This window comes from Benincasa hispida, chromosome 12 (assembly GCF_009727055.1).
Source record: "Benincasa hispida cultivar B227 chromosome 12, ASM972705v1, whole genome shotgun sequence".
NCBI classification, from domain to species: Eukaryota; Viridiplantae; Streptophyta; class Magnoliopsida; order Cucurbitales; family Cucurbitaceae; genus Benincasa; species Benincasa hispida.
In genome coordinates, this window is record NC_052360.1 from 66,668,110 (window position 1) to 66,694,731 (window position 26,622).

The window sequence follows — 26,622 nt, forward strand, 5'->3', positions numbered from 1 at the left end:
TCTCCTTCAATTTCTTTACAGGTGTCGAACCATGGTCTCATTGAGGTTATGTGATAGGTGCATCCAGAATCTAGGATCCAATCATATTTTCCTAGAGGATTTACATGGTTGGATTTGTCTAAGGTTGAGGCTAAAGCATCTGAGTAAATAAAAGAACCTTCTACAATAGAAGCTTCGGGTTGTTTACCTTTAGAGTCCTTTTCTTTCTCTTAGTTCTTCCTCTTAAGAATAAAACAGTCTTTGATTAAATGTCCTTTCTTTTTGCAATATTACATTTTAATTTCTGTTTAGGCTTGTTATTTTCTGAATTATGTGATTTTCTGTCCTTTGAGTGATTTGGATTAAAGTTTCCTTTAACAAATAACCCTTCACCACTGGGATGTTTCTTTTTTGTCAGTTTGTAACTCTAGCTCTCTAGTTCTTAGGGCTGATATTATAGTATCAGTACTTATACTATCCCTTCCATATTTTAGAGTATTTTTAATCTCCTTATAGGGTTCAGGCAAAGAATTAAAAAGCACATAAGCCTCATTTTCATCCCCATGTTTTTCTCCTAAGGTTTTGAATTCAGCAACAATTTTCTTGAATTCATCTAGATTATAAGTCAAAGATTTTGATGAATCCATTTTAAATGTAAACAATTTCTCCCTAAGGTACATTTTCCTAGGAAGATCTTTGGTAGCATATAATTCTTCCAGTTTAGTCCATATCCTATAGACTGTTTCATGATCTAAAACTTGTCTTAAAACACTATCACTAAGGTTTAGAATCGACGTACCATATTCTACCAGCTCCCAATCTTCTTTTTCTTGAGCTGTCACAGAGGCTGGGAGAGTTGATGGGTCAAGGAGACCTTTGTGAGCCTTCTGTTGGTAGAGAATTGTTTTGATTTTGGCCTTCCATAGGCCAAAATCTCATTTGCCATCAAACTTCTCTACTTCGAATCTTGCTACTGACATCTTGGAGTGAAAAACTTGAATCTTGAATCTTCAAGAACTGCAATCTTGTAAGTCTTTTGCTCTGATACCACTTTGTTGGGTTTGCACACTTGATATTCTGAATAATGCTGGATCTTTTGCTGATCCAAATCGTGATCAACCAAGTTGTTTTGCCTCAAAATTAAATTAGTAGGTAGAAAACTTGGTCCTGCTTGCTCCATGATCTTCCAACTGATGTGCAACACGTGGAATGATCCACTATCTTCTGCCTGATGGAAGAAAAAATGCTTTCTATTTCTGATGGAAAATTTTCAGACAAATTATTTCCTCTCTCACGTTCTCTTTATCATTTATAGAAAACTTTTGCTAACCTTTTTTCTCTTTGATTATTTTCGTGTGATTGCCGAGAGAATGAAAAAGAAGAAGAACATGCAATCTTGTAATGAGAAAGAAGAGGAAGAGATCTACATGATGATATACGTGGTTGGGCAAAACAGTACCTACATCCACGAGAAGGAGAAGAATTTTATTCAAGAGCTAAGTCACACTTTTCTTTACAGATCTTGTAGCTTTCTTGTAAGCTTCTGTAAGATTTTTTCTACAAATTGTAAATGATGCATATTTATACATATTTTGTCTGATACAAGTACTTACATAACAAATTGTAAAGAAAAATGTAAAAGTTTGTTAAATATTCGATTGTTTGCTTGAGCTTATTTTACTTCAGAGTGCTTTATACCATACTAGAATATTGAGATCTTAACTGATCTTTTTCTTTTTTTCTTTTTTTCTTTTTTTTTTTTTTTATATATTCCTGAGTATCGGGACAAGCTTGTATGCACCTCGACTGATCTCACGGGATAACCCGCCTGACTCTACAACATTTGCATGTCAAGGAAATTTGTAGGAAATTAATTCTTAGGTTGATGACCATCGTGGATTGAACCCTTGATCTCTTAGTCATTTATTGAGACTATATCCACAATGGTTATTGAGAGCTTAACATATCGACCAGATGATTGTAGAAATGGTAGACAAGATCACAGCAGATTAATTTTATAAAGTGTTCTCAGGCGCATATAGATACAACTAGATAGGTTATTTTCTTATATGGAATTAATTTAGACATCTTGAACATTTCAGGCTCTTATTGAGTGGGGAAGTCCTATATGCAATACGATATAGAAAATAAAAAAGGAGAAGGAACCCAGATAGGAGGATTCTGAGTAAACATATAAAATGACTATGAACTTCATTTTACATTCGTTGTTGCAGTAATTTATTGATACCGGTTACTGCATTTTTTACTTTAAATAATCCTCAACTTGATTCGAACCATCACCATGGTTGCTTACACTATTGAATAGAGAATTCAAAGCTTGCGGGAAAAGAGACTACATGAAGTTTATTCAACGGAATGCATGAACAAATCGTATGGAAACAAATGATGGGAAAACAAGGAAGTAGCATTAATAATGATCCAACGCGTTCGTATAGATGACACGCGAGTGGAGGTATCCTATGCAATGAGTTTACTATTGCATGAGTTTGCAATAATAACTACTAGATGTGACACCGTTAACTAGTTAAGTTCCTATTTCAATTGGATGACCTAGGCAACTTAGTTTAATCCTGAGTATATTATAAATTCCTATTCATGAGGATTGTTCTTTGACTTGTATGAGTGAGGGTGGCCAGATCGTCGTCCCAATATGCCTACCATCTTGGGAACAAGACCGAGTGGAGAACTAGGAACATAATGATACAAGATGAAACTCACTCCTTCCTGCTTAAGTACGTAGATGAGTGTTCCCGAGTGGTGTTTCCAGGATTTGAACAAATAGCCCTACCCTCTCATTGGCACGAGAGTGGTTTTTGTTTATTGGTTAGACCATAAATAGGTTGTTCATTAGAGGCACTGGTACTTAAGGACTCAAATGTAACTCAAGGGTAAAACGATAATTTGATTCAATTGGTGTTACTAATGCTCGTGAAGGACTAGCTTGCTGGTATTAGTTTATATCTGTGGACACAAGAATATATCTATAATGAGAAGAGTGCAGTCCTGGGTCTTTAATGGAATGTATCGAATATTGATTAATTTGGATAATGAATTTAGCCAATTAATTTCATATCATTAGAACTTTTGATCTACAAGTCCACCAGGTCCCTTGTTAGCTCACTAGAGGATACTCAAAAGGGATAGTTTGAATTGTTCAAATTAATTTGAGGAAACTCTATATTAATGAGATTAATATATAATTAATTATAGATATGATCTATAATTAAATTGGAAAGTAATATTTGAATAAGATTCAAATTAGTTAATTCAAGTTAATTAGATTCATAAAGAATTAATTAATATAAAGGTATTGCACACATGCATGTGATGCATATGATAATTAAATATATACATTCTATTAGGTTTAATGTATAATTAGTTATTTAATTATTGTATAAATTAAAATTAAATAAGTATTACTTAATTGTGCAAATTAAATAAGTGTTATTTAATTGAGCTAATTAATTAAATAAGTGTTATTTAATTCACTACAGGTACTCTACTCCCTAGAAAGACACTATTCTCCTCTCCCTCTCCCAATAGCCAATAATTGGATACCACCTATCCTCTATTAGAACTGTAAGAGAATAACGAGGTTTCTCTCGTAGTAGCATTCGAGATCGTTTAAGAAATTGTTCATGATCAAGACCGTTTAGAGATCCATTCGTTAGAACCTTAAAGAGACTTGTTTGTGGCATTAGAAAATCTACAAAGATAAGAATCGTTCTAATCCTTTCCATAAAAGCAAGCTAATTTATGTGTTTATTTATTCTGTTTAGTGTAACAGTTTTGTTTAATGTAAAATTGAATCGCGGGATGCAAGACGTTCCTCGTCGAAACACTTCCGTTGCGAGATCTAATCCCTACAATTGGTATTAGAGGCAATTTTTTGCATACTCGTTCTTCATATTTTTTCGAAACAAAATTGTTTAGAGATGGGTATTATTATGCATTATGAATGTTTGAATGTTGGTTTGCAAAATTGGATGTTTTCGATTTTGGCACTAGATTACTTCTTAATTTGATTAAATTGTAAGGGCTCGTTGTATTTTTGGGAAATATATTTCTTGCTTCGAGTCTGTTAGTCTGTGTCGTTCGTGGAAAAAAAGTTGCTGTGAAAAGAACTTATGAAAACAAAGACGAAACAAGAGAAAATGGAGAGAAAGAGTAAAATTCGATTTTTTAAGGACAACTTTCAGTAATTTGTTAATTTCTAGAGTTCTATCCGTTGGATCGTGCTGAAATTTGGTCAGCATGTGAATGACACTTAACGCCTCGTTTTGAACGGTTGGATCGTCAATTTGAGCATTGGCTTATCCACCACTGCCACCGAACAGAAGTAATTTTTTCTTCCCTAATTTCCTTTTTTGTAATTTAGTTAATTAATTAATTTAATTGTTATATTAATTTAATCCATTAATTTTGCATTAGGGTGCCAAAAATTGGTCCAATTTTTGCTATTTAATTTAATTATTTATTAGAGGGATGTTTTGAATTATTTTTTGAATTCATATTACATATTGTATGTCATATAGATTCTAAATACCCACTTTAGGATAAACATGTACATGCATCATAATTAAATATAAATAGTTATATTTTAGATGCATGATTAAGTTAGCATGCTCATGCATCATAATATAATTGATTGATTTATAAAATAATTCTCCATAAGTTACATTTGTAGGAAGATTCTGTCTGGGAGGGGTATTTAAACTGATGGAGACAGAACACCTCCACCTGAGAACCGACCTGAAAGGTGAATTAGGCAAATATTTTATAAGTATACAATAAATGGTTGATTTTATTAAAGGATTTTAATAAATGAAATCAAGTATTGTTAAATTATTCAATATAAATGTTATATTGAGCAAATCTAAAGGACTTAAATAAATTCATTAGCCAGGCTTTAACTAAGTATAATAAAATTGTATAAAATATTAAAATACTTTAGTGAGAAGAAGTTGGTATATATGATATATCAAATTTCAGCTCTCACGTCCCCAAGAGTTCACATCATGAGATTCACGCTCAGCTTCGTGTCGCTCTGGCAGCGACCTCCCTTCGGAGAGTATTTGCATGAGTCAATAACAAGATGAATGGAGAAAATATTCATAGTAAGTGGGAGAGGAACACGTGTCAACATATCCCACGGTCTCCTTCATTAGGTTGTCCCGTGAGATTCCTATAGTCCGCCTACGTGTCGTCCTAGAGCGACCATCCCTTCGGAGGGCCTCATCATAGGGGTCAGAACAACAAATACTCCAGCAATGGATAGGGTTTCTTAGATAAATCCTCAACAATTGTCTTTCCCTTTGGTAATCTGTTGAAGCCTACCTCTGTGATCCAAAAATGAGAGGGTCACAGTTACGGGATGAAAAAAGTTTGTTAATGAAGCCTTATCCAAACAACGGTAGCTAAAAACTATAGGAATAAAATTTATTTTAGTATTAGTAATTGGTTGAGATTGTCTCAATTCAGAGGAGGAGTGGTTGATCACCCTTTGGTGGTTGTTGTTCTAAACCTCTGAAGTATCGTTGCAAAAACTGAAATCAATAGTTTAATTGAGGTTCTTTAATTAAATATGTTTTTACTAAATTCATTAGATAATTTAGTAACCAGTTATGACAAAGATAACTAATAAGATCAATTGATTGTTATATGTTTCAGCATATTTTCCACAATCATATCTTTGCTTAAAAATGAGAAATTAACTGGTGAAAACTATGTGACGTGAAAATCTAACCTGAATAGGATTCTAGTTATCGATGATTTGCGGTTTGTCTTGACGGAGGAATGTCCTTCAATCCCCACTCAAAATGCATATCAAGCTTTGAAAGATGCTTATGACCATTGGACGAAGGCCAATGATAAAGTGGAGTCTACATCTTGGCAAGTCTGTCTGATGTTCTTACCAAGAAGCATGAAGCACTGATGACTGCACGTTAGATCATGGAGTCCCTCTAGAAGATGTTTGGACAATCGTTCTCTTAGACCCGACACAAGGCATTCAAGTACATTTATAATGTGTGTATGAAAGAGAGCCAATAAGTGAAAGAACATATTCTCGACCTAATGTTCCATTTCAATGTCGTCGAAATGAACGGTGCGGTCATAGACGAGCAGAGTCAGGTGTCATTTATTTTGGAATTTCTTCCGAAGAGTTTTCTTCAGTTTTGTAGCAATGCGGTAATGAAAAATATATAGTACAATCTAATTACCCTACTGAACGAATTACAAACTTTTAAGTCTTTTGAAAGATAAGAGATCAGTAGAAGGAGAGGCAACTATTGTCCATTCAAAAAAGTTCTATAACGGTTCATCCTTTGGAACTAAGTCTATTCCATCGACTTCTGATACTAAGAGGATCCAGAAAAAGAAAGAAGGGAAGAAAAGACTCCCGCTACTGGTAAAGGCAAGGACAAAGCTAAGATTGACAAGGGCAAATGTTTCCACTGTAATGTGGATGGTCATTGGAAATGCAATTGCCCCAAATACCTTGTTGAGAAGAAGAAATAGAAGGAAGGTAAATATGATTTACGAGTCTTGAAAACTTGTTTAGTGAAAAATGACCATAATGCCTGGATACTTGATTTAGAAGCTACTAATCATGTTTGTTCTTATTTACAAGAAATCGGTTCCTTCTAGCAACTAGAATAAGATGAAATGATGCTCAAGATTGGAACAAGAGACGTCATTTCAGCTCGTGCAGTGAGAGCTGTTAAGTTGTCTTTTGTAAATAGATTTTTGTTTTTAGAAAATTTATATATTGTTCTCAAGATGAAGATGAACCTTGTTTCTATTTCCTGTTTAATTCAAATAAAGCGTTCATTTTGGAAAATGGTGACTATTAGTTCAGCTAAACTAGAAGACAACTTATATTTGTTAAGACCAATTGAATCAAAAACATTTTTAAATCAAGAGATGTTTAAAACTGCTAATACTCAAACTAAAAGACGAAAAATTTCTCTATGTAACAATGATAATATCTTTGGCATTTGAGATTAGGCCACATAAATCTCGATAGAATCAGAAGATTGGTAAAGAATGAACTCTAAGTAAGTTAGAAGATGATTCACTACCTCCATGTGAATCTTGTCTCGAGGGAAAAATGACCAAAAGACCTTTTAGTGGAAAAGGTTATAGAGCCAAAAAGCCTTTAGAGCTCATACATTTGGATATTTGTGGTCTGATAAATGTGAAGGCTAGAGAAAGGTATAAATACTTCATCTCTTTTTATAGATAATTATTCAAGGTATGGTTACTTATATATAATGAAACATAAGTCTGAAGCCTTCGAAAAGTTCAAAGAGTATAAACTAAAGTTGAAAACCTATTTGGTAAATTAATTAAAATACTTTGATATGATCGAGGTGGAGAGTACATGGATTTAAAATTCCAGGACTATTTGATAGAATATGAAATGTAATCTCAACTCTCAGCACCTGGTACACCTCAGTAGAATGGTGTATCAGAAAGGAGAAATATAACCTTATTAGATATGATTCATTCTATGATAAGTTATGCTCAATTGCCTTACTCGTTTTGGGGTATGTATTTCACATCTTGAACAACTTTAGTTTATACTCTTTGAAAAATTTAGAGTATAAACTAAAGTTGAAAACCTATTTGGTTAATGAATTAAAATATTTCAATCTGATCGAGGTAGAGAGTACATGTATTTAGAATTCTAAGACTATTTAATAGAACATGAAATGCAATCTCAACGCTCAACACCTGATACACCTCAGCAGAACGGTGTATCAGAAAGGAGAAATATAACCTTATTAGATATGATTTGTTCTATGATGAGTTATGATCAATTGCCTTACTCGTTTTGAGGTATGCATTTCACATCTTGAACAATGTTCCCTTGAAGAGTGTTTTTGAAGCACCTTTTGAGTAATGAAGGAAATGTAAACCGAGTTTACATTACTTTAGAATCTAGAGTTGTCCTACACATGTGTTAGTGACAATTCCTAAGAAGTTGGAACCTCGTTCAAGATTGTGCCAATTTGTTAGCTACCCTATGGAGACGAAAGATGGTCTGTTCTTTGATCCTCAAGAAAATAAATTATTTGCATCGACAAATACTATAACTTTAGAGGAAGATCACATGAGAGATAAAAAACCACACTGGAAGTAGTATTAAGTGAAGCTACTGACGAATCAACAAGGTTGTTGATAAAGTTGGTCATTCATCAAGAGTTAATGAAGAAGTCGACATTTCAAACCAGTCTCATCCTTCTCAATCGTTGAGAGTGCCTCGACGCAGTGGGAGGGTTGTGATACAACTTGACCGTTACTTTGATTTAACTGAAACTCAGGTTGTCATACCAAATGATGGTGTTGAGGATCTATTGTCCTATAAACAGACGATGAATGACGTAGACAATGACCAACGGGTCAGAGCCATGAATCTTGAAATTGAGTCCATGTACTCTAATTCAGTATGGGAGCTTGTAGATTTACGTGAAAGGGTCAAATCCATAGGGTGAAGAGAGATGTAGCTAGAAAGGTAAAGACTTTCAAAGCTAGACTTGTATAGCAAAGAGTTATACCCAAAAGGAAGAGGTTGACTATGAGGAAACTTTTTCTCCTATTGTTATGCTTAAGTCTATAAGAATTCTCTTGTCCATAGTCACGTATTATGAATATGAGATATGATGGATGTCAAGACTGCTTTTCTGAATAGCAATGTTGAGGAAAATATCTTTATGTCTCAACCCGAGGGGTTCATAGTTCAAGATCAGGAGCCAAAGGTTGATCAAATGGGAGTTTGTTGGGTTTTATGCCCTAAAACTCATAGATAATAAACATTATTAATTAGTTGTCATCAATAAAGAGTTATCAATGTTAATTCAATAAAGGTTATTGTTTGTGTTATTTGTCTATTGTCTTAATAACCATTAATCCTATAAACTACCATCCAAGATTGTCTCATGAGTCTTTAATTGTATGTGGAGACATACATAGATCAATTTTCAAGATGCAACTGAAAGGGTTTATAGTATAGAGATAAGGCTGGGAACCTTATCCTGGTAACACTATGTATACGGTCCACTTTGTATTTGATACAAACGCAATGATCCAACACGTTCGTGTAGATGACACACGAGTGAGATATCTTATGCAATGAGTTTGCATAAAACTAGACTGCGAAATAGTAACCACTAGATGTAACATGGTTAATTAGTTAAATTCCTATTTCAATTGGATCGCCTAGGCAACTTAGTTTTAATCCTGAGTACATTATGAACTCTTATTCACAATGGATTATCCTTTGGCTTGTATGGGAGAGGGTGGTCAGATCGCCGACCCAACTTGCCGACATTGGTCTATATCCATAAACACATAAATATATCTATACTGAGAAAAGTGTAGTTGTGAGCCTTTAGTTGAGTATACCCACAGTTAACAAATATCGATTAATTTGGTTAATGAGTTTAGCCAATTAATCTCATATCGTTAGAGCTTCTGATCTATAGGTCCACTCGTTAGCTTACTAAAGGATACTTAAAAAGGATAATTTGAATTAATTTGAAGAAACTATATATTAATGTGATTAATATATAATTAATTATGAATATGAACTATAATTAAATTGGAAAGTAATATTTGAATAAGATTCAAATTAATTAATTCAAGTGAATTTGATTCATAAAGAATTAATTAATAGAGACGTATTACACATATACATGAGATGTATATGATAATTAAATATATACATTAAATTTTTAATGTATAATTTCTTATTTAATTATTGAGAAAATTAAAATTAAATAAGTAATTGTGCAAATTAAATAAGTGTTATTTAATTAGACTAATTAATTAAATAAGTTTTATTTAATTAATTAAAGAAAAGAAAAATATATATTAGGAAAAGAAAAATATATTAGGGAAAGGCCACCATTCTCTATATAAAGACCTCCATTTAACCCTTTGCAAAACACACAATACAGTCTCATTGCAGAGAAACTCCCATACACAACTTCCTAGTGTAATTGTGCAAAATTTTCTGAGTCTCTCTACTCTCCAGAAAACATTATTCTCCTCCCCCTCATCCAATGGTTAGATACCACATATCCTCTATTGGAAGCCTAAGAGAATAACGATGTTTCTGTCGTGGTAGTGTTCGAGATCGTTGAAGGAGTTGTTCGTGATCAAGACCATTTGGAGATCCGTTCGTTGAAACCTTGGAGAGACTTGTTCGTGACATTAGAGAATCTACAAAGGTAAAAATCGTTCTAATCCTTTCCCTAAAAGCAGCTAATTTACGTATTTATTTATTCTATTTAATGTAACGAAGTCAAATCGCGAAATGGACGACGTTCTTCGTAAAAAACGTTTCTACTGTGAGATCCGATCCATACACTAACTTCAAATGATAGCTTGTAAGAAATATTGCAGGATAAAAATGGAGGGGAAAAACAAAAAAAGTAGAGATATGGGAAAAAACGAGGAAAGAATCAAAAGAACAAACAATAATAAATGTAGATGTCAGAGGACCAAGCACCAAGAAAAACAAAAGGAAGCAAATATAACAAATAAAACATTTAAAAGAAGTATATCTTTAGGTGGGGGAGATGCAGATGGTTGACAAACATTTTAAAGTGCTTATTTAGTTGTTATTGAATCATACAAATGTGTAGCATATGATGAAAAAAATAGTAACAGAAACATGATGCGAGGATGAAAATGAAGAAAAGCATGACCTAAAATGAGTATATGGAAAAGAGATGGAGCAGACTAATTTATTTATTCTTTTTTTTTTAAAAAAAAATGTAGTTTCATTAATATGGTGAATGTAAACAAGTATCCTACCATCACTAGAAAAGACGTTTGCAATGAGAGTTAATTTGATAGACTTTGAAATAATTTGCTTTTTCTTAAAACGTGTTCATTTTGCTCCAACTTAAGATCCGAAAGAAAGCTGGAATGAAATTCAACCAGATGTCATTTTCTCCTCTTTAAAGGGTTGACCATAAGAACGAGGGGTATAAGTGAGTAAATGTCACCTTGTCGAGCCATATTCGATATAAAAGATGATAGGATGAAATTCCAACACTTTGCAGAGCAGCGAGTAAATACGTGAATCTTTCTATCCAGTTCCTTCAAGCACAACGAAAGGGTAGCAAATCAAAGGAATATACAACCTGGGGAACATCTTCCGTAAATAATCTTTTGTGTATTGATGCTTGATTATCTAAGCTCCCACATAAAGTTTATCTTTTTTCAATATAGTCTCCTCAATATGCAGTGATAAAGACCAACTTTGTTGGTGAGGTAAGCTCGTTTGAGTGAGATTTGATAGAGAAAAGCCCATCTTTTTTCTGTAAGATAGCACCATTTGTCTTCTTGAGCAGTGGGGGAAGAAGGCTTCAAAAGAGTAGAAAGCGAGGCCATTCAACATTTTCAGATTCATTTGTTATGTTGTTGGAATCTTTGTTTTCTGTGTAGTTTGTTCCTTTGAACTCTTTTTGGAGTTTGTTTCCTTTGAGCATTAGTCTCTCTTTTCATCCCTTTCGACTAACTGCTAGTCAAGATTGGCATTAGTAATCTTCTAGCTATCCTAAAACATAAGTGGGGTGGGGGTCGACGGTAGACGATTTGAAATGGTGAAGTTTTCATGGCAGCATGATAGGTGGTGTTGTGCCAATACTCAGCCTAATGAAGCAAATTCAACCATTGCTTCGGACGCTCCCCACAAAAACATCTCGGATAATTTTTCAAACTTTGTTCATGATTTCCATCTAACCATCGGTCTGTGGATGTACATCAAGGTGTCTTGGTTAAGAGAGAACTTTGGATGGCTGTTGAGATCCATCTGCAAGTCAAAACACACTTTCTAAATAAATTTATCCTGCCTTACTTGTCTTTGACAATGTCCACTTCAAGATGGCAACAGCTTTATTGTCCAAACCTAGGGCGCTGTTGGATTTCAAAGTCATATCCCAATATTTTAGATTCTATTTGGTAACTATTTCGTTTTCTATTTTTTGTTTTAAAAAATTAAACCTATTTTCTTAAGTTTGCATCTTTTCCGAGTACAAGAGTTGAATTCTTAGCCAAAGTCCAAAAAGAAAGACAAGTTTTTAAATACTATTTTTTAGTTTTCAAAATTTGGCTTGATTTCTAAAAATATGGGTAAAAAGTATATAATAAAGTAAGAAATTTAAAGGTGATAGAGGTGTTTGCAGGCTTAATTTTAAAAAACTAAGCTAAAAACCAAATGGTTACGAAACGAGGCCTTAGTTACCTAATTTTGATACTTTGGAGGATTGGACTTCTATTCAACCAAAAACCCTTAAGACGATTGGTCTGTCCGTACTAGAAATTGCCGCCCTAACAAATAGGACCTTCATCTTTAAACAGCCATCACGAGAGCCATGAGTTCACGCTTATGCTAACTTAGTTTGGGCCCTGGCAAACGAAGTATGGCTAAAATAAGCGATGGGCCTCTGGTTAGGAGAAAGAACATCCTCCGGTCTAGTTCCAGATGCCTCAGTCTCCACAATAAAAGGGATGAAAAAATCGGGCAAAACCAACATAGAAAGCTTGACCATGGCCTTTTTCAGAGCTTCGGAGGCAGAAACAGCCAATTCAAGGAGGTAAAGGTCTCCTTGTGTGATCTACTAATTACAACTCAAGTCACAAAAGCCTGACCTCAAAAACACTAGAAGCCAATTAAATAACTCAAACAACAAAACAAAGTAAAGAGTACTCTACCAGTAACAACTAAACACAATACTCGAGGGAGAGTTCTCATTTCTACCCATTCTAACACTAGTATTAACTACTGGGGCGACAACATCCTTGTAAACCAAACCAAATCACATGCTCAAGGATGAAGGTTCTAAAGAAATAGCGATGGACATTAAGGAGGTTGTTCTTTAATTCAACCGATGTCCCTGTTGACAAACACAAAGACATAGGCACATATCAAATCCGGTAAAACATCACCTCCTCCCAACTCCAAGGCCAAAAAAATTCCCACAATTGCCAACTCTCCTAATTTCAACTCAATCTCATCACAAACTACTTTTCCTTTTACAGTCATTCCAGTTCCCATTATAACTCAATTTCTCGTTTTTACCACACTCAATCGTAGTTCATCTACTACCCTCTGTGATATGAAATTATGTGCTGTAGCAGTCTACCAGCCCAATCACACCCTGCTGTTTGATTGAACCTCTCAACTTCATCATCCCTGGATTCGTCAACCCTACTACTAAATTTAAAGACAACTCTGCCACAGCCACCAGTTCCACCTAACTTGCTTAAGCTCTACCGGTTCCATCATCTCATTTTCATCTTTGAATACCTCCCATTTTTCATTGTTCTCTTGCACCAATAATATTCTAAGCTCCCTATGGTCATGCACCTTGCATGCTTTGCCCTTCTCCTTCCTTGCTTGGAACTCAACATTAGACAATCATTTTGTCGACCTCTCTCATTTGTTTCCCAGCATAATCGATTTCATTGACACCACCTCATTCAGTTTCATACCTTCCTTTGCTACAATCGAGACGATATTTTTAACAATAGTAATTTGAGTTTTAACACCCTGCTGTTTGATCGAACCTCTCAACTTCATCCCTGGATTCGTCAACCCTACTACTGAATTTAAAGACAACTCCGCTACAGCCACTAGTTCCACCTAACTTGCTTAAACTCACTTTTCGTCTTTGAATACCTCCCATTCTTCATTGTTCTCCTGCATCAATAATATTCTAAGCTCCCTATGGTAATGCACCTTGCATGCTTCGTCCTTCTCCTCCGTTGCTTGGAACTCAACATTACACAATTGTTTTATCGACCTCTCTCGTTTGTTTCCCAGCGTAATCGATTCCATCGACACCACCTCATTCAGTTTCACACTTTTTTTTGCTACAATCGAGACGATATTTTTAACAATAGTGGTTTGAGTTTGGGCCTGACTGTTTGACCTCCTAGGCCTACTTTGCACTTGTTAGTTCTCTGTTTTCAACAAGTTGGACTATCTTCATCATACTCGCAAGCCCAATGAGCTCCCAACAGTCCACTTCAGCCTTGATCCACGACACGAGCCCGTTCATGAACATATCTTCCAAGACCTGATCGGAGAGTTGTGGCAATGGCACTACCACTTTATCGAAGAGATTTTGATACTCTACTATAGTCTCCTACTCAATCACTAAGAAATGACAACACACTGATCCTTTCCTTGACAATCGAAATCATTCCAACAATCTTGTCTTCAGTTCCTTCCAATCTTTGAACAGTTCTCGTTCTTCCTTAGATCATAACCAATCCAAAGCTGCTCCTTCAAAGCAGATAATGACACAATCATCTTTTCAGACTCGCTCAACTTATGTATGTTGAAATATTGATTGGCTTTGAACAACCACAAATCTAGATCAATTCCATTAAAGACTGGCATTTCAACCTTCTTGAACTTAATATGATTCTGATTACAATCGTTGTTTTTCATCTTTAGTATTTCAACAATCATAGCCTTCTCCCGTGTGCTCACTATCTTTTCCTCCTTTGCTCGACTCTTCAGTCACTATCAATCTCGATACTTGTTTCTTTCCTTCCGCTAACAGAGTAATTATCAACTTCCAAGTATAATCCATCAATTGCTGTTGCTTTTCGACTTGTATGCTCAATCGCTCCACACTTTTGGGCAATGACGAAATTGATTGTTGAATTGCTCGTAACTTTTGAACATCCACGCAAAGTCCGAAAAGCTCTTGATTTGTTGCTTCCAGACGTTCCTCCATCCTTTTTCGTGCCATTTTTCCAAATCTCTCCCTAGGTTATCGCTCTGATACCAATTTGATAAGAATCGATATCGAGAAGTCTTGTTCCAATGGAAACAAAAGCCCAAGGGAAAATTACAACTCCCAACCTCACTCGAATACTAAGATCCAATCCTTTCCCTGTCGAGGAGAAGACAACTGCAAATTCAAAAATGAAAACTAAAACTTGATTGACTTCCCCTCCCCCACAAATACTCTCCTTTCTTCTAACCGTGGGGCCCATTTGATTACTATTGGATGAAGAAGCCACACTACCCACTACATAAGTCATCCCCTTTTTACGCCTCCTATGATACTGTAACAGAATTGGAGATCTAACACAAACTCCCTCAAAGTTACGCACACTAGAGACTCCTTGAAGATCCTCAAGAAATCCATGTGTTATGTCCCTCACTAGATGAGAAAAATGGAGGGAAAAAAAGGAATGAAAAAAATAAGAAAGAAAAGTGAAAGCCCACCAGAGTTCCAAGAGATGTCATCCTGATGACTGAGAAAAAGCGAAAAAGATGATGATCCCACACCTTTGACGGAAGCACTTTGGAGCCATCCTTCCATTTCCCAGCCACAAATTTTTTTAGAAAAAAAAAAGAATAAAATAAAAATGGCAGTGGTCGTAATCAAATATTTGTAGGATGATTTTTCTTTCTACAAAAGTTAAACAGCCTGATGTTAATGATAGAAGCAACCAAATTCGGAAAGCTGGGAATAATGTGGTGATGTCCTAGTTGGTTAACTCTAATGACAAATGAGAAAGGTGAAAATTCCTTTATCAAACTGCTAGGGAAACCTTAGGATCTATTAAGAACAAGGGAAAGCTTCATGACCCAAGTCAAAGTGAAATGGAAGTACCAAAATAATTTAGTTTGCAAAAAATGAACTGGTAACAACTTGATCTTAATAAAAATAATAATTGGCAATGCCCCACTGATACAATCTGTAAACTCTCCAACAATTAAAGATAACTAACTAATTGAATAAATAGAAGTAACAAACTCTAAGCCTCTGACAGTATACGTAAGGAGCATTACAAGATTAAACCCCTATCTTCCAACATCAACATGGCTTACAGAGCTACAAGTCCTGCAAATTGCTGCCCACAAACAGGACTAGAATAAAAGAAAAATAAACCTAGGTCTCCACGAAAATCAGAACTATCTTGAAAAGATGAATGTGTACCATAAAAATAGTGGCATATTTTATTTAATATTCCATATTTACAATTACCTGGTAAAAAATATGCTTTCACTTGGAAGTTTTGAAGACCTGGTGGAACTAAGTAAGTTGAAGTTCTTTTTCTGGGTACAGTGCAATAAATTAGCTGATGCTCGTCCTTCTCCAGCCTTAGAAGGCAGACTGGCCTTGCCTTCTTTATTTCCCTTCAAGGGGGAAAAGCCTGGAGAGTTGGGACTTTCCTGACCTCCAATTCATGGATCATCATTATCTCAAACGCCATAAAGTGGCATGAATGCTTTGATGTAGGAATGTGCTAGTGCCCCGGAAAAAATGTAGCTGTCCACTCTGTCAAGTAATCCACCTGCATAATTCTCAATTGAGGTCCATGTATTAGTCAAAATCTTTCCGGAAAACATTTACATGCATTATTGCTTATCTAAAAACGTCTCTCGGGAAGACTGAATTCAAGTGCTCCTAGGCCTTCTCACCCTTCTAGGATTAAATGGTGAACGCATGGGCTTTCTTCTAGTTAAGATATGAAATTAAGTCACATGTATATATCAGAAAGAAATTAAAATACATGTAGTAACAGACCAGAGATCAATTGTGACTAAGAGAAAATATGGACAAAAATACTATCCATGTGAATTAAATTCTACATGCTAATAGATGCTGAAACAAGGCAACTTTGCAGCATGTAGAAAAAAAAACCTTCTTTATCAGATGAAAAATCAACTTTCACTCAAATGAATTGAAGTACCAAAACAACCGGAAATGTTTCAAAAAAGGTCGGCATACGGCATACAAAAAGTTCGCGCCCTTCTTTATCTCTATAAACAGAGTGTCCTGACCACCCAACAGCTGTTCCCCACCCCCCCTCTTTCTTCAACTTCTAGCCTTCTACTGCATGCCTTGAGATACTGCATTTAAGTTCAGTATCTTCTTCTGGTTTCATTTTCTTAAGCTGTCATTCTGGATTTTATTTCTTTTGTATTCGTGGATTTACTGAGCTTTATCAACAACACTTTCTTCTACATTTGGTTTAAAACGAGAGGTTCTTTGTAGAAAACATGAAAAATAAGATGACAATCACTCTCACTTTCTCATTTGCGATGGTTTGAAAGTTTAGTGGATTTATTACGCTACCTAGTGTGTTCACATTTATTTATATGAGAGAGACAGATTACCTGTGGAAAGCTCTAAAAGAGGATGGCTTACATTTGGGATATGTTAAAAGACTACCTCAGAAAACATGAGGATTCCATTAGTCCCAAGGCCCAGCCTAAGCTCCCCTCTCTGGTGAAAGTTAGCATTCACAGGAGTTTCATGGATGTGGTGAAAGGGAACGTGAAGTCTAATTATACTTCAGCAGTGAAATCTGTTCCTGCCTCCCTAGAAAATTTTCGATCTTATTGGGTGGAGTCGTGGAGAAGAATCAAGTAGTGTGGATAGATTACAGTGAAGCATTGGACCAGACTATTTGCTCATGGCAAGTGGATGAGTATTAATTATTATGAAGGTTAGATATTTTTGCAGCCTCTTTTCTTCTCAATCTTTTTATGGCAGACAAGACATTGATTAGGACAAAGGATGGGAGGATTTTAAGTGGTGTGGGCTCCTGGGTACATTTGGAAAGGGGAAGATCTTCGGGAATTTCCATTTGAAAGTTGAGAAATGGTCTAACGAAAATAGCATTCCAGAGTTGTTGGAGGATATGGGAGTTGGATTGCTATCAAGAACTTTCATTTACAATTCTGGGAGGGAATTACTTGAGGCAATTGGAGAATATTGTGGTGGTTTTGTTACCATTTCCTCTAAACCCCTAAATATTTTGGATTGCATTGCAGCTTCCATTGAAGTAAAAAGAACTTGTTTACTTTCATTCCATCAACGATCAAGATTACGAATGAGAAATGGGGAAATTTTTTTTCTTAGGTTTGAAGACATTTCTCCTTGGATTCTCCAGAAACATTTAAATAAGATTTTTTTTAAATAGCTTTCCAAATTCTCGGGACTTAATTCATATCCAAAGTGTCTCGGAAGATGAAATGCTTTCTCGGCAAACTCCTTTATTCAATTCAAGCAACGAAGCCGTTGAAGAAGACCTAATTAATGCTCTAGATTCCAGAATATTTAAATGGTTTTGGAAGAGAAAAAAATCATCTATAACATCTCTCCTCTTTATAGGTAGACAAGGATTGGAATCAAAAGCATTAAAAGCAAGCGGTTGATGAAACTTCGATTGGTGGTCAGTGGGAACATTTTCAGACATCTCTGTGAATAAAAATGCGTCACCTCTTCGCAAGGAAAAAACCATTGTCCCCTCACGTTCTTTGTGCGTTAAAGAGAAAAGGTACCATTAATTGATCCAGCCCCAAAGGAGAAACCCTAGCTTCTGGTGATAAAAAATTACTGGACCCAAACATTTGGATTCACGAGCCTAAAGGGAGATATTAAAATGTATCAGTCCCCATACTTCTTTCCACAAACCTAAACCATATGATGAACCAACCAAGTTGAGACAGTCAAAGCTTTGCTAAAAATACTACTTTAAAACTCTATGAAAGTCGCTCAATGCAGGCTTGATATATTAAACTTGTACCACAAAATAAAATTTTAATACATAACAGATGTTGACCATGAGAAAATGGAATTTACCATGTCCAGGGATTAAAGTTCCAGAATCCTTGACACCAGCATCACGTTTTATCATTGACTCAGTAAGATCACCAAAAACAGAACCCAAAAAGTTGAGAAATCCAAAAGCTATTGCACTGTCCAATAAAACATGCCAAACGCATGTCAGTTAATTTATGGAACTATGAAGATCATCAGTTGAATATAACAGTTTCATAATGAGCAATTAGAGTGGAAAACTACATTCAGCTGACAAAACCACCAACCCTATAGGATCAAAATTCAAGTTCACTTGGTATATATAATGCATTTACAAACCCTGAACAAAATCTTGCAAAAAAATAACCTTCATAAGCCTAAAGGCACAAGATAATTTTCAGAATCTAATTGGAGGCAACAGAAAGATATGGAATCAGACTACCATGGTAATCAAGAATATTAATGCCTTTCCTTTGGACAGTTTGATTCAGATTTTCCATAAATGAAAAATCTGTATTAGGTTTTTGAAGGGAATTTGAATTTCTTTTCAGTATCTCATGGATGACACATAAGTTTTATTTAATAACTCAACCTCGCTAAAATTTTAGGAAAATTGCCAATACATCTCTAAACTTTGGGAGTGTATCATCCTGAATTAATAATTGTATCAATTGAAACTCTGAATTTTTGTAAATGTACCTCTATAACGTTTTGTTAAGGAAAACATTGCGAGAATTATAGTTGTATCAAAAAAATCATTATAATGGATAGTCTAAATTGATTCACCTATGAAAATTTAGAAGTTTAACTGATACAGATTATAAGTTGCACACTATTTTTCCAATGAAATTTGGTTGATACAATTACGAAAATTTAGGATTTAAATTAATACAATTATTAGTTCAGGATTTTAATTGGTACAATCATAAAAGTCTAGGGTATAAATCGATATTTTCCCTAAATTTTATTTATCAATTCATATTTACAAATTTACTAATCATAACAAGTTGAAGCCCCTCATAAATTCACTTTAAATCTACGGAGGTGTTTGTTTCACCAACTTGAGTTGGTAAAAATTTTTCAACCAAATGTTTGGCCCACCAACTTAGTAGTTGAGTTGATTCTTACCAACTCAACCAATTTCTCCCTCTCTCTAATGTTTCCAATGACTCCACCCACCGACCACCGGCAACCACCACCGTCTCACTTTGGTGACATGCTCCGACAACCACCTTCGGCGGCCAACTCTGGCAAATACCACCTCTAACGATCAACTTCAGCAACCACCTTCGACAACAATTCTAGCAATGACCACCTCTATGCAACTACCTTCAATGGCCAACTTCGACGATCACCTTCAAAGACCAACTCCATCTATCATCTCCAACAACTAACTCTAACGCCTAACTCAACTGATCATATACTAAAAATACTAAAAACAAAAACAAAAAATCTCGACCAATGAAAGTGTTTGTGGGCCAAAATGTAAATGTTAGTGTGGCCAGAGAAAAAACAAATATAAAAGATCATGGCCATAAACTTGATAATTGCAATTGAAGAATTACATACCTAACCATAGAAGATGGCCAGCAAAGAATTTTAGATAGAATAACAGACGTAGCTATGCAACCACCCAAGCCCATAATAGTTCCCTCCCAAGTCTTTTTGGGACTAATATTTGTAAGTGGGGTCTTACCAAATGCCTGCAGAAAAGCACCGAGAAATCATAAGATCTCCACTCAAGAACACAAGGGATTTCATTCTGTTGCAAAATTGGTAGTTTTCAGCACATGTAATATAGTTACATAATAGTTAATAATGCAAATAAAAATGCTAAATTATTACTCAAGGCAGCAACACTACTAAATAACATGAAACCAGATAGGTAATTATATGGATAGTACTCCCAGTCCCAGGAGGATACAAGCACCCAAATACTTGAAAACGTTTTTTAGTCAATTCAAGGTCAGTCTTTGATCCCTTCTCTTATGCAACTCACACTAATAACTTAGCTCAATTACTAGCCTGAAGAAACAACTATCTACTTCCAATAAATAAAGATAATTATTAATTACGTTGAAGTACCATACACATCATGGAAGATAGATGAGGGACTTACCTTGCCACCAAGAAAAGCAAATGTATCAGCTGCAATTATACTGCTCATAGAAATCAAGGTCGCAACAAGGCCAACAGTCCAATGAGCTTGGCCTCCAAGAAGAAATGGCCATCCTGCTCCTATTTCTGCCAACGCGCATGATCTAGTAAGAAAGTATGTCTTACCATTTAAATCAATATAAGTGCATTTTCTTTCTAGCTCCATCAAAGTGCTTCATTAATGGGTGATTCACATCAAATATCAAAGATGGTGTCCAGAAGGTAAATCAATATGTTTACAGTTTGACGCCAAGAAAGTAATAGCAAAAATGACTGACCAGTGTTTAAGGCTGGAACGGCCAAACCACAACGAAGTTTGACCCAGAAACAAGGAAGATAACCACAGTAAAAAAGCCCAAATATTGCACTGCTCAGTTGAGCAAACCGGGGACTGCCTCTTTGTAGAAGCAATGTAATTGCAAGAATGAAGGCAGAAAATGTGATAGCAACATCAAGCTGACCAAAGTAACTGCATGAATATAAGAAATGAATTTAATGTTTGTAGCAACTCTACAGATGAAGATTATTTATTTCTTTTTTTTATAAGAAATCAAGCTTTCATTGCGAAGAAATGTAATATTAGTATTACAAAGGCATAAAAAAAAAGAGAGCCGACATTGAAACAATCACACTTGGAATGGTTGCACTTAATACCAATAACTAGACAATTGATTCAAAGAACTACAGAATCCGGTTAAGATTAATGAAAACTCCTCTTTTACGAAGAAAATGTGTCATCAGCAAACTAGAGATGAGACAGAGGTATATTATCCTTACCCACCTGAAAACCCTCAACAACACCCTTCTCCACTCTCTACAAACAATCCTACTTAGAATGTCTACCACCAGGAGGAAATGAAAGGGCGAGGAGTCGCTCTGTCTTAGACCCCAAGTGGCTTCAATCCAGTCTCAGGTTTTTCCATTGATGAAAATAGAATACCTGACCATTGAAATGCAACTCCTGATCTATGATCTCCATTTGTACCCAAAACCATTTTTTGTCAAGACTTTGTCCAAGAAATCCCAATCCACATAATCATAAACCTTTTTCAAAATCAATTTTATAAATAAACCCCTTGCGGTTACAGCTTCAACAATCTTCAATGGTCTCATTGGCTAAAAGAGCATTGTCCAATACTTGCCTACTGACAGTAAAGGCACCTTAAAAATCATAAATTATCTTCGGAAGGGCTTTCCTAAGCCTGTTCACCAAGACCTTGGTCGTAATTTTATACACACTAGTAATTAAACTAATGGATCTAAAATCCTTAACCACTTCTGCCCTTCCTTCTTAGAGATCAGAAAAACATAAGTTTCATTAATAGTTTTTTTTCTGCAACTCCTCTATCATAAAAACTCATGAGACACCACCATAGATCGTATTTTCTATGAGCCCAACTGTCCTAAAAAATGCCTATGTGAAACCATCTGAGCCTGGAGATGTTTCTCAGTCAAAACTAAAGACTATCTCCTGATCTCTTCTAGAGAAAATAAGGAGTCCAACATAACTTTATCTATAGTCAATGTGAGACCGGTCAAGACCCTCAAGGAAGGGTTTTGGAGAAATAGCCCGGCCAAAAAGAGTAAAGAAAAAAGAGAACCTCCTCTTCAATCTCTTTATGCTCTTGCAAGGCTCTGCCACCTTTGCAAACAAGGGTCTCCCTGGCATTTTGAGCCCTCCCGCTTGCAACCCGATGAAATAAGTAGTCTTGTTATCACCCTCATTCGCCCACTTAAACATAGCGTTTTGCCACCAGCTGATTGTCTTATTTTTAATCACCTCTCCTTTCCTCATTTTGTTGAGAAAACCTCTCCTAGTCGGTCCAAAATATGTGATTTAGTAAATCCTGTTTCTTACCCTTCATGTCACCAAAAACTTCATAAATTCGAAGTTTTAACGACTCCTCTAAATGATGAAGCTTCCCCAGGAAAAACAAAAACCTTCCTATTTGCCTATGGCCTCCACCGCTCACCAAAGTAAAGGGCGACCTAAAAGATGGATGAGATGGCCACATACACATGTCGAACATTGATCAGAGGCAACTCTAGGACCTAAACTCTAGAGAAGGAGTTCATCCACCCTTTGAAAACCAGAAATCTATATATTCGAATACACATGCTCTTATTAGACCACGTAAACTTTCTATTTGTCAATGGAGGATCAAAGACACCCTAGTCACTAACAAACCTACTAAAAAGCCTCATAGAATAGGTCATCCTACCTCTAGTTGATTTCTCAAATGGTATCTAACCACAATGAAATTCCCAGCCAAACACCAGCAAAAACCACATAACCCAAACAAACTCCCTGACTCCTCCCAGAACTCTTCCTTACCTTTCAAGCTGAAGGGTCTATAAACGCCAATGATCCAACCTAACCTATCTCCAAACCCCATGAGAGTGAAACACCTTTCACAATATCAAGAGACTTGGAATGCTTAACCATCCTAGAGAATAAAAATCTCCTTACAACATCTATTGATCAAGCTCAGTCCATTCCACATTACGCTTTCCCCAGAGACTTTTAACCAACTCCCAAAAATAGGAGGAACGTTTAGTTTCAATTAGATTAAATATATTTGGCCACTCTGAGTATGAGTTTCCTTCACCAACCTTCTTTTATCCTGCCCTCTAACCCCCTCACATTCCAAGACAGCACTTTGATTGAGTAACTCCCACAACGCTAGCTTCTAAAGAAGCCTTCTTACGATCATAATTATCTGTGCACTTCATATTTCTCAACCCTTTTACATGTTTCCTCTCTGTATGACCGTACCATTCTTCTTTCCGAAGCCAATTCGTTTTTTCTGTCCAACATTAGGGTTTTTCCTCACAAGACTTAATAAGCACATTTTGCAGGTCCAAGATGGCAAGGTCCCTCTTTGACTGTCCATTGTCTGGAGGGCAGCCATTCACAGAGGTCTCTAAGGGATTGGGCAAAGGATCTTGGCTGCCCAATATGACCCCAGTGGCAAGCTGTTAAAGACCTTCCACCACAAACTCAACACCTTGGTAGTCTCTGCAGCAGGGGTTCATAAAATGAATTGGTTGAAGGATCAACTTAGAAGAAGACGCCCTGACATCATTATACTCAGAGCGAGGAGCTATCACCATCAAATAGAAGATGAAATTTTAAATAATAGTAGAGGCATGTAAATTTAATAGCCATAGGGCTAAAAAAATTGTAATCCATTTAACTAAGCCATCTTAACCTGCTAGTATTTCAAAGTTCAAGGAAATAATCTTTCATAATATCTAAATTTTCATCAAATAAGGATAGCTCCAATACAAAGTAACAACATGTGCAATTCAATTAAGCACAAGTGTGGTGAGGTAGTAGGTTAATAAGATCATCTACACTGTCCTTCTACAATATTAAACTCAAATAATGAGGATTACCCAAAAGAAAATTCTATAAGGAGCAAGGGAACGTGAATACTATTGAAATCTTCTCCAGTACAACAACCAAAAAATAGTAAAAGATTCAGAATGAAACCGAAAAGCAATTAATGATTCTTTTCCCATAAAAAGAATTTCCCCTATTTGTGAAAGTAACAATATTGAGACGGAGACTAGTCATACAAGCTAAGAATGGGCATGAAAGCACAAATAACTGAGCAAATTCGTGAAACATATCGAGGTGGGGGTGCCATTCCTGCAGTGATCCCACGGCTCCTGACCAATTCAAAATACTCACGTGCACCAACAAAAATACATGCAGCAACAGCCACGGTGAATACCCATCCTCCAGCCAATACTATAATACCACCAGTTATTCCAATGCCAAGCCCAAAAACAATGCGCTTCTTCAATTGATTTTTTTTATGTTGATGTTCTGAGATTGGAATTGGATCCTCTTGAAATGATGACTGTTGACCACCCTCAACCTCCTACAAGATAGCCACTTTCAGTAATCAATTTGATACAAGAGATGCTCAGAACATAAACTTGGCTAGGTACAACACCGTTGTTTGAGCCATGAAGGCAGTTATAAGTATGTGTTTAGTACTCTAGCTCACAAAGTGGCCAAAATTCATAAACCTTTTTATTCCCCAAATGTAGTAATCTACTGCTTAGAAAGAGATCCAATTCCAACTGAGCAGCAACAGATAAATTATAAATAAACCTTGAATCTCTCCAAATCGAACAATAATGCAACGTTTTACCCCCAATTGTAACCATTCATTTCAGAAATGTCTAGCACTTTCCTAACCAAACCAATACTGGACTCCAACTTCCATTAAGCCTCAAACTCCCACACTGAAACAAGCAAATTAATAAACCAACACCCCTACCTACCAAATATGCTTCTCCACCCCATGGAAGAGCTGCCCTATGCTAGTCAATTTAGCACCAAAATCATCAAAATTTACCCAATTGAATCCTCTACTTCCACCCCTTAGACAAAAACAATAAACCAAACAAATAAAACAAACTCAAGATAGAACGCAAAGTACCAATTTTACAATCAAAGAATCCAACGTACCTCTTCGGGCTCTTTCCCGTCAATCCGGTCGGGCTCCGCATGTGCCACAGCCACAATGTGGCGTCTCGCCAAATCGCATCTCTTGTTAATTCTGAGCAGGCCCTTTTGGCCATGTAAGACAAAATGCAAGCGATTGAATTTCAATGAGGATCGAGGGAGAGGCAATGGTTTACAGGACGAAGGAAGCAAAGGGCAGGCGCAGGGAGAAGAGAAAGACACCGGAGCGACCTTGTAACAATCGAAATCCGGAAACGATATGTTCGTAGTCATGAGAGAATTCCTACAGCTGAAAATAGGTGGCATCAAATTCGAAATCCGATTTCAGAGGTAGAAAAAAACGCATCCAAATCTGTCTACTATGTTGATACTGTACTGTCAGAGAAGATGTTATCCGTGGAGAGGAGGAAGGTGAAGATTTGGCAAGGATGAGAAAGCCTGAAACCCAGAAGGGAAGAACTCTATTGAAAATCACAATTGTCAAATTTCTCCAAAATCATGGCGTTGCTTACTATTACATCCACAAACTTATCAAATGATCCTATCAATTTAATGACTCAATTTTTATCATTCAAGGGTTGAATTTCCACCCTTGTTTTAAATTTGAAAAATCAATTTTAACATTTCTATAAGTTTGATACTCTATTTTTATAATTAAAAGTTTATAGATATGAGTAGTTTGTACAATTTGATCTTATTATTTTTAACGGGCATTTTCTTTTCTTTTTTCTTTTTTCCATTTTTTATTATAAATAATCTCAGAGTGAGTGATGTTGTTTTGATTTTAAAATTTTAATTTCAATAAATTAAATCATAAACTTAAATTTAATTGGAAAGAATGAGTAAAACCTATCTCTTTCGAATCTCAAAATGGTGTCAAAACTCACCGACAGATAACATGTATTCTCAATCAAAAGATTATATATTCAAAATTCGAATCTACCATCTAATAAATTGTCTAACAAAAAAAAAATAAAAGTGTTCAGATTTATTTTGGGTGGAATAGATATGATTATAAAAGAATCTTAGCATTTTTTCTATTAGGTAAAATAGATTAGGATTAAATCATTTCTAAATCACACATTCATTTCACATCCTTTTTAAAATCAATTAGGGTTTGATTGATAGCGTTCTCGTTTCTCGTTTCTTGTTTCTCGTTTCCTGCTTCTTGTTTCTCATTTCGTGTTTCCTGTTTCTTGTTTTTTAAAAACTAGAAACAAGAATATGTTTTGTAACTATTTTTGTTTCTTGTTTCTTGAAAAAAAAAAACATAAATATAAACGTGTTTGACAACTGTTTCTTGTTTCTAGTTTCTTTTATTTTTTTCTCTTACCCTTCCTCTTATATTATAGTTTAAATATAATTTAATTATGTAAAATAAAAAATATA

General features: G+C 35.5%; 1 protein-coding gene across 3 annotated transcripts; it reads right to left on the bottom strand.

Annotated features, from left to right (window-relative positions):
• Window positions 1-15,677: 15,677 nt before the first annotated feature.
• On the bottom strand, window positions 15,678-25,763 carry LOC120067320 (phosphatidate cytidylyltransferase 4, chloroplastic). 3 transcript variants are annotated; one of them, XR_005478961.1, is made up of 8 exons: window positions 25,237-25,763; window positions 24,333-24,640; window positions 21,029-21,219; window positions 20,713-20,837; window positions 20,163-20,296; window positions 18,636-18,751; window positions 16,029-16,338; window positions 15,678-15,894 (listed from the first exon to the last, which is right to left on the bottom strand). XR_005478961.1 is itself a non-coding variant. In XM_039018884.1 (8 exons), the coding sequence occupies exons 2-8, from the start codon at window positions 25,504-25,506 to the stop codon at window positions 16,247-16,249; spliced, it is 1,236 nt and encodes a 411-aa protein (XP_038874812.1). In that variant the 5' UTR covers window positions 25,507-25,522; window positions 25,610-25,758; the 3' UTR covers window positions 15,678-16,246. The 3 variants fall into 3 exon arrangements, 2 of the variants coding, with proteins under 2 accessions (XP_038874812.1, XP_038874811.1); XM_039018884.1 differs by having other exon boundaries at window positions 15,678-16,338; window positions 25,237-25,522; window positions 25,610-25,758; XM_039018883.1 differs by having other exon boundaries at window positions 15,678-16,338.
• Between the last annotated feature and the right edge of the window lie 859 nt (window positions 25,764-26,622).

Bases quoted from the DNA above. Each gene is read 5' to 3' on its own strand.
- LOC120067320 (XM_039018883.1), bottom strand. From the start codon at position 25,539: ATGCCACCTATTTTCAGCTGTAGGAATTCTCTCATGACTACGAACATA. The intron at 20,838-21,028 runs GTCAGTCATTTT...GCGCGTTGGCAG, and splicing joins CGTTCCAGCCTTAAACACTG to AAATAGGAGCAGGATGGCCA. The intron at 16,339-18,635 runs GTAAATTCCATT...AGAATTATGCAG, and splicing joins AACTTTAATCCCTGGACATG to GTGGATTACTTGACAGAGTG.